We start from the raw sequence: 8,935 nt of genomic DNA, 5'->3' as shown, positions 1-8,935 counted from the left end.
CCTCACCATCATTATCTGATCACTGATGCTTTTGTCTCCTCCAGAGGAAGCAAGAAATCTCATCTCCAATACTGTTGACTCTCACAAAAAGAGGACCTCAATAAACAATCACCCCAACTGTCAAGAGAGAGCCAAGGAAACGAGGGGTCCTTGCATGTGTTATGAGATTTGGGTTCCTGGGGCTCGAGCACCTGCTACTGGCTGATGCAGTATCACAAACTGCCCTTTCTATAGCCTGTGGTTCATGTTTTCAGCTGGCATAGTCACCACTGAGTTGAGAGATACCAGTGCTTATGTGGTTACCAATAAGCTTTTAGTCCATTCAGGCCCAAGAACTTGACCACACAGCGGTGTGACGCACTCAGAGAGGGCCATATGTGATAAAGGCCAGAGACCCTGGGCTCAGAAGACCAGGACAAAGCAGCTCTGACCTGGGCAGCATCCTGAGGAGATGCAGCCACTTCTGCTCCTGATGGCCTTTCTTCTGGCCCCCAAGGCGCAGGCAGGTGAGTCACTGACCCCCACCAGAAGCCCAATGCCACGCGGCACTGGCACAGCCCAGCTCACATGCTACACTCAGACACATCCTGGCCCTGGTCCATCCCCAGGTGCTTTCTCAACTCTAGATCCCACCTCTCTCAAAGACCAGCAAGACTGATGCTGAATGAAAGCAGCAGGGATGGCAGGGCAGAGGGCTGCTCCTATAGAGGGCCGTGGGTGCTCTCCCCTTCCCTTGTCATCTGGAAAGTGGGCTTTTTTTGCAAAGGCATCTGGAAGAAGGTTGGATGCTCAAAATGAGAAATAGTTCCATGGGAAATCGCAGCTTGGCGAAGGGACAGGCTTCCATAATCAAAGCAAGGCCCACAACATTCTAACTCAATGTCTTAAAATGTATCCTCAATCTCTACCCCCTTCTCCAAGCTTTGTAAAGAAGCTGAGGATCCCGTTAATTCCATAGTTGGTGGCATCCTGGTCCCCAGAGGCTGGATTAGTCTCTAGTTCTCTCAGGTAATTTATCAGTCCCAGTGTTCTGAATAGTACAAACCAGCAGGAGCTCCATGAGTCTGGGAACAAACAGGGAGAGAGAACCAGGGATCCTGAGGGTAAGAATTTTCTAGGATCTACAGGCATTAAACTGCTTGTTCCAGACACAAATCCCATTGCCCACATGCATGGCTTCAACAGAAATGAAGGGATCAGGATTGCTCTTTGTCAAAGGGAGTATCTCAGGGTCGTGTCACGTAGCAAGCCAGGAATGTTGCCCAAGGAACCTGCAGGATATCTTCCTGGTTATGGCTGATGACTATAGATATCACTATCTGACACCCAAGTCCTCCACGCCTGCCCCTGTCTATCCCAGTCTCCCCCTCTCCAGCCTCTGGCTCCCTGGGCACAGCAGGCAGAGTAGAATTTTTCTTGCAGTGAAAATCATCGGAGGTCATGAGGTCAAGCCTCACTCTTGTCCCTACATGGCTTTTCTTCGGATCACGATTCCAGACAGAAAACAATGTGGGGGTTTCCTTGTGCGTGAGGACTTTGTGCTGACAGCAGCTCACTGCTGGGGAAGGTGAGGAGCGCAACCTGGGGCCCACCCTTCTGCAGACACCTCACAGGAAACCCTCATCTCAGAGGCTTCAGACCTAGGGTCACTGAGGAGCACTTCAGAGGACAGGTCAGCTTTGGGGAGAGGGACAGGTCAATGCAAGTGGCCTGTTGAAGACTGGAGGGACTGATCAAAGGGACTCAGGAAGGAGGCCAAGGTTGTGCCCTGGAGGCCAGAAATTCACGGTTTTGCTTAGAGACAGACAAGCTCAGGGTGTGACTGAGCACCCAAGCTCTGCTCCAGGAAATGACACCTAGCCTGAGCTGCCAACATGCACAGGGCACAGGCATGCTCAGTTCCCTGCCCCACCCCCTAGAATTCCTCTCCACTTCAATCCTGCCTTGCCCCCAGCTGCCCTCTTCCCTTCCTGGCCCCTGGGCTGTATCTGCTGTGCCTCCACATCCCTGGCTGTCTCTGTGCAGGTCCATCACAGTTATCCTGGGCGCCCACAACATCAGGAAGGATGAGAGGACCCAGCAGGTCATCCCGGTGAAAACAGCCATCCGCCACCCAAACTATCATCCCACAGTCAATGACATCATGTTGCTGCAGGTAGGGCTCATCCTTCCGCTGGCTCTTGCACACCTTCAGCCTGGGGTTTCTCATCTCCTGTGACCTCCTTCCTGTCGTCCCTCCCAGTGTGAGCCCTTTCCATGTCCCAGGGCTATGACTGTCCTGCAGTCCTGGGCCCCAGCTCAATGAGAATTCCTGTCCTCTGCCTTCAGCTGCAGAGGAAGGCCACCCTGACTGCCGCTGTGAGCCTCCTCAGGCTGCCCAGGAGGGGAGAGCAGGTGAAGCCTGGGATGCTGTGCAGAGTGGCCGGCTGGGGGCGACTCGACCTGAACACCTCCACTGCCACACTGCACGAGGTAGAGCTGGAAATCCAAGAGGACGAGCAGTGCATTTCTCGATACAGACGCCGTTACAATAGAGCCACAGAGATCTGTGTGGGGGACCCAGGAAAGAATCAGTCTACTTTTAAGGTGAGATCTCCAGCATTGTCCAGGCCCAGCCCTGGGCACAACCAAGCTTGCAGGTAACCTGAGGCAGTGGGAACTAGCCATAGCCCTATGTCCTCTGCCTTTCCACCGTCCAATCTCTGGTCCTGTCTCTCCAGGGAAGAGAGGCTGTCCCACAGCCACGGGTGGGCAAAGGCTTCCTAGAGGGGGGAAAAGAGACTTTCAGAGTCAAATGGAAAACCCCAGACCTAGGGAGGGGACAAGGCCTGCCTTGACCCTGATCTCCCACAGGGACCACACACCCTCGGGGCAGCGAGGAGGGGAGGGCCAGGAGAAGGCCCATCTCAGTGTTTCCTCTCTCTGCCCACAGGGTGACTCTGGGGGCCCCTTCGTGTGTGGCAACATGGCCCAGGGCATTGTCTCCTTTGGGAAAAAAGATGGAAAATCTCCTCATGTTGAAACTAAGATTTCCAGCTTTCTGCTCTGGATAGAAAGAACAATGAGACGTTTCCAGAGTCCAGACTGAGGCACCCCGGAACTGATCTATTCCTCTCCTCTGGGGCGCAGGCCAGAACTGCACTGTGCAGAGGGGTTGAGGGGAGGCTGCCAGACACTTAATAAACTTGCATCTCTAGAGTGGAAGTCACTGATTCCTCCTGTATTCACCAAAACATGTGTTAGTTACCTGCTGTGTGTGCGGCAACCACTGTTCACATTTCCCATCTGTTAGAGCTTCCCCCCTCATGGAACCGCACCTTCCACCTCTAGAATAAAATTCCTGCTGCCCCGCTACCCAGCTCCTTCCCCATACTCCTCCCAGTGCCAGCTCCCTGCCAGGTCTAAGGTAAGCTCCATCAGGAAAGGGGAGACATCTGCCCCCCCAAAAGTGACCCTCTTCTAGAGGACCCTCTTATCTCATCCACATTGCCCTCCTACTTCAAGCCGCACTTATACCTTACCCCCGTGGTTGGTAAACTGTGGCTCACGAGCCACATGCAGCTCTTTGGCCCCTTGAGTGTGGCTCTTCCACAAAATACCATGGCCTGGGCGAGTCTATTTTGAAGAAGTGGCATTAGAAAAAGTTTAAGTTTAAAAAATTTGGCTCTCAAAAGAAATTTCAATCGTTGTACTGCTGATATTTGGCTCTGTTGACTAATGAGTTTGCTGACCACTGCCTTACCCTATGCAGCCCCAATGCCAATATGCAGCATAAAATAATCCGGAAATTAGATGGAGGGTCCTGTAAGAAGCTCTTGGGTAAGGGGCCACTTCTCCACCCAAAGAGCAATGGGTGGGAAGGTTATGGAAAGGTATAGCTCACCCCATGCAGCCCTCCCCCCACCAATCACAGCAGATTGAGAAGGTCAGGAGGCCTTTCATTACTCCCAGGCCCAGCTCAAGTGCCTGGCACAGCCCTGTCTTGAGCCCAGAGCCCAGTGCAGCCCCTGGTGTCCTGGCAGCCCATCCACCTGTAGCCAACACTGACCTTGAGGGTGCCCTTTCATCTCGGTCTCAGCCAGCCTCTCTCCACCTCCCACTGTGTGTGTGTGTGTGTCTCAGTTTCAAAAGGAAACCCAAATCTCTATTATATGACTAGATCAAGAACAGGAATCTCATATTAAAACATACAACTTCAGAAGGGCAGGCTAAAAAGAAGTACTTTGCTAAACATCTGCCATTGATAGGGGTGCTTTGACTATGGGAAAATGTCTTTTGGGTATAAAAAAGTAGTACATATTCATCACAGAAAATAGTTAAATGTGGAACATGTAGATAAGAAAATGAAAACTACCAAGGCCTCCACCACGCAGAAATCATCATCACTGATCCTTCAGCAAGTTCCTCTATGTGCTCATTGGGTGCTGCTCCTTGCACAGAACTGGGTTGGGCTGTTGAGAACTCCTAGTGCCTCCCTTCCCATTGCTCTTCCTTCTGTGGTCACACTGGTGAGAGTGTTGGGATAATCTGTTTGAAAATGTATGTAACTGCTAGGCCAGGGACATCAGAGACAGGGTTCTCTGGGCACTGGAGCCAATGAGCAAAAGTCCAGGACTTCTGTTCAAAATTGTGCAGTAATAAAAGCCCCCGTGTCATACAATATTTACATCTACAAAGGAGATGCTAAATATTTCAAAAATAAGAAATTGGAGTGGTGGTAAAATCGGAAAAGGAGCCTTCATTTGGGGTATTTGGGTGTGTGCAGGCCACCTGGTCCTCAAGCAGGTCCACCCTCTACCTCACACCACCGAGCAAACCCCTCCCCATAGCCCTTCCTTTCTCGTACCCCAGCCACAGATTCTCAGTCGACTGCGGCCGATGTCATCTTCTCAAGGGCAGGAGCCACATCTCTCATATGCCTGGACCTGGCCTGTTAAATGATTATTCACGATTTCATCAGCATGGAAAGAGCCAGGAGCCCACACATGGAAACAGGCTTGGTTCAGTCACTGAGGGATTCTGAGGTTCCAGCCCGCTGCTGGCTGCAGCCAAGGCCCTCACATTCTTACTCCTTCTTGCACCTTGTGGCTTAGCAGTGGGAGTGCAAATGTGGTGGCAGTGCCATTGTCACCGAACCAAGCCTGAGAACTTCCACAAACACCTGGTGTGATAACACCCAGCAAAACTAGAGGGGCGCGGTCCAGGAGGTGCGGGAAGTCGCTGAGCCACACTCCCCGGTTCCCCTCAGGGATTTGTGTCTAGACACAAGAAACACCAGCAGCTCTGACCTGGGCAGGCCTTTGGGGAAGATGCAGCCCCTCCTGCTCTTGTTGGTCTTCCTTCTGCCCCCCTCCCGCCTCCTAGGTACGACTGGTAAGTGACCATCCCCATTCCAGAGGCCTGAGCCCACCCCCATCAAACCCCCTGTACTCCTGTCCCTTCTGCCCTGCATTGGCAGGGACGTTTCCTCCATTTATGCCCAGGAATTCTGAATGTCTGGTCCCAACCCGCAGATTAACAAGTTTGATGCTGGATAGACACTCAACAAGGATGGCCTTGAGGAAGGTGTGCACTAAAAGGTTTAACAGCTGTTAGTTTCACTCTTGTCATCTAGAAAATGAGTTTTGTAGAGAAAAGGGTTGGGCAAAAGATGTGAAGCTACAAAAGACATTATTAAAACCCCTCACTCCAACGCAAAAAAGGGCACCTCAGACAAACCAACTATTGTCATGGAAGTTGTCGCTGGACCCTGCTTAAGAACCAGTTAAATTTCCCAGGAGGTGTAAGTTGGCTGCAGTCTCTCAGCTTCCACTGCAGTGAGCAGGCATCACAACCAAGTTCTCTGGCACAAGAACACACCACACCTGGTCTCCTCCTCATGTTGAAAGTGAATTCACGCCATGCCCAAGAGAGGAGCCAGGTGTGACTGACCTGATATGTGGCTGGATGACTGCACAGAAGCTCCCTGGCTGCCTTGGCTCTTCTCAGCTTGAGCCGCCCATGTCCAGCCCCACCTCCCCTGCTTCCCAGGCCCTCGGCTGCTCCACTCTCTCTGGCTGTGCCCTCTCCCCATCCCCATGGCCTTGAATCCCATCAAACATCAGGTAAAAGCTAATTGGAGTCCATCATTCATGCAGCTAACAAATGTTTTCTGAGAACCTAGGATGTATTAGGCACATGGAGTAGGTTATTAGAAACAGCACCAACACAGGCTCAGAGTATCAGGAGACTCATTGAGTCCTGTTCCATCCCTTGGGGCTCCACCATCTACAAGATAGGCCTTTTCTCTTCCATACATGTATCTGAGGAAGAGTTGGAGAGCAAGCACTGTACCCCTGTTCTTAGAGGGGGATTCTGAGGCCTGAGGTTCAGAGAAGGTTACTGGGCCAGAGTGGGACCTAAGGGACCCTCCCTTTGTTGTCTTTAGGGCACCTAGACCACCCACCTCAATCATCTCCTTTCCAAGCCTTTCTTCCTGACCACAGACACTGCCAGTCACCCACCTTCAAGCCTTAACCTTCAGAGGGGACATGAAGCCAAGCCCTACTCCAGCTCCTACATGGCCTACATTCACATTCAAGATGAGGAAACCAGGTGTGGTGTGTCCTTGTGATAGTGAACTTGGTCCGGACAGCTGCTCACTGCAGTGGAAGGTGAGAGGCTACAGGCAGGCTGTTACACTGTCTGAGACCCCCTACAAGGACCCTGTCCTTCATCCCAGGAGCTGCAGCCCAGGGCAGCTCCCGGGCTTTTAGTAACTCAAGCCCATGAGGCTTCATCAAAGGAGCCCTCTGAGATCATGACCGGGCAATGAAAGGCAAATAGGACAGGTAAGCTTTGGGTTCAGAGGGTCAGAGGTGACAGCAAGTGATGTAGTTGAGAAGATAGGGAGGGACCACTTTGGGCAAATAAAGCTGGGGTGGATAATGAACGCATTCATTAGAGTCAAAATGCAAGCACAAGCGATTTTGTGGTATTTCCTGAGAGCTCCCAGCTCCCTAATCTCAGAGTCATTAAGAAGCAGAGTCACTCAGCCCCCTGGTTCCTATGGCCTTGATTTCCCCTACCCTGCTCCAGCTGTCACCTGCCCTTTACCGCTCCTGGGATGTATCTCCTGTGACTCTACCACCCACCCATCCCCGTCCCCCAGACTCCAATCTGCTCTCAGTGCAGGTAAGTCAGTGTCACCTGGGGGCCCACACCATCTAGGAGCAGGGGAAGACCCAGCAGGTCATCCTGGTGAAAAAAGCCATCCCACAAACTATAATCCTTGGAGCTTCTCCAAAGACATCATTCTACTGCAAGTGAGGAAACCTCCTACTGCGCTTGCAGTTCTGGGTTCTCGCTGTGCCTCCTCTCACTGTGACGTGTTTCTTCATTTCTTCCTTTCCTGGCTGTCTTGACCTGTCCCCGTGGTTCAGGGGTGAAGGAAGACACTGCAGCTTCACCTCAGTGTCCAGGCCCAGAGGCCATGGGCAGACCTGGACTCTCTTGCCTCTTCCCCATCAGCTGGAGAGAAACATCAGATTATCTAACACTGTGAAGCCCCTACAACTGCCCAGGGGCGAGGGCTGGTGAGGCCAGGACAGAAGGGCACTGTGGCTGGCTGAGGGCCCATGGAAATGGAACTCTACCAGCCACTCTGCAACAGGTGGAGCTGGCCTTTCAGAAAAAAATGGAATGCAAATTTCACTTCCCCAGATACCACCGCAAGGTCACCAGATTTGGGAAGGACAAACAGAGGAAAGGAAGACTGGTTTTGGAGTCAAGTTTCAGCATTTACCTTGACAGGTCCCAGGAGATAGAACTTGGGAAGCTCTGGGGCATGGGAGTGGTCATCTCTTCATGCCTCGTCCTGAGAGTTTGGACAACCTGGTCCACAAACCCAGTCTTTGGTGTTTTCCCCTGGTTGGGTCAGGGGTGGAGGTGAGGAAGAATCAGTCACCCCACATGTGTGTGATCGCCAGAGTGTCCCTGGGTATTGGAGAGAAAGGCTTAGCATGGATCAAGCTGGAAGGGACAGTTGAAGCCAGGCTGGAGCTGGGGACCAAGGGTGGCAACAAGGCCGGCCCTGACCCTGATCCCACCACAGCCCCAAATACAAACCACCTGCCCCTGGGCGGCCGGGAAGGCAGGACCCCGACGAGTCCAGCTCAGTCTTTCCTCTTTCGGCTCACAGGGAGACTCAGGGGCCCCTCACGTGTAACAACAGGCCCAGGGTATTTTCTCCTGTGGAGAAAAGAACCTCTAGGAGTCTTCATGAACGTCTCAGACTTCCTCCCCTGGATACAGAGAACAATGAAGAGCCTCTAACAGCAGGCGTGAGACTGGCATTCCTCTTGGCTTGACCATCCATCTGGGGGCAGAGGCAAGAATCCCATGGGGCGGGCAGTGTGGAGTACAGGGCCATAATAAACATATCTCTAGAGTAAGGTGACCAGATTTTAACATTGGTAAAGCGGGACACCATTGACCGGGGTAGGGGAGGAGGGGGTTCTTTTTTTTTTTTTTTAATATATTTTATTGATTTTTTACAGAGAGGAAGGGAGAGGGATAGAGTTAGAAACATCGATGAGAGAGAAACATCAATCAGCTGCCTCTTGCACACCCCCTACTGGGGATGTGCCCGAAACCAAGGTACATGCCCTTGACTGGAATCGAACCTGGGACCCTTGAGTCCGCAGGCCAAAGCTCTATCCACTGAGCCAAACCGGTTTCGGGGCGGGGGGGGGGTGGGTGTTCTTGATTAAAAATTTGGTCTATATTGTAATCGCTTTTGGTTTTTTTAATAAAAGGAAATTCACTTCTTAGATCATCGTTGCATCCTCTTTTCTTACTCATTATGTTAAAAATCTAAAAAAAATAATTTAAAATTATATTATAAATTATTATATACATATTGCTTAAAAACACAGTAAGTAGGTACATAATTACA

The 8,935-nt window shown here is 51.6% G+C and overlaps 1 protein-coding gene across 1 annotated transcript; it reads left to right on the top strand.

Moving 5' to 3' along the window:
- Positions 1-448: 448 nt before the first annotated feature.
- On the top strand, positions 449-3,088 carry LOC103296359 (granzyme H-like). Its single transcript, XM_008152932.3, has 5 exons — positions 449-506; positions 1,423-1,567; positions 2,026-2,155; positions 2,329-2,586; positions 2,933-3,088. The coding sequence occupies exons 1-5, from the start codon at positions 452-454 to the stop codon at positions 3,086-3,088; spliced, it is 744 nt and encodes a 247-aa protein (XP_008151154.2). The 5' UTR covers positions 449-451.
- Positions 3,089-8,935: the final 5,847 nt, after the last annotated feature.

This window comes from Eptesicus fuscus, chromosome 5, assembly GCF_027574615.1.
Source record: "Eptesicus fuscus isolate TK198812 chromosome 5, DD_ASM_mEF_20220401, whole genome shotgun sequence".
NCBI classification, from domain to species: Eukaryota; Metazoa; Chordata; class Mammalia; order Chiroptera; family Vespertilionidae; genus Eptesicus; species Eptesicus fuscus.
The sequence above is the reverse complement of the archived record's forward strand: the minus strand, read 5'-3'. Positions and strand labels throughout refer to the sequence as shown.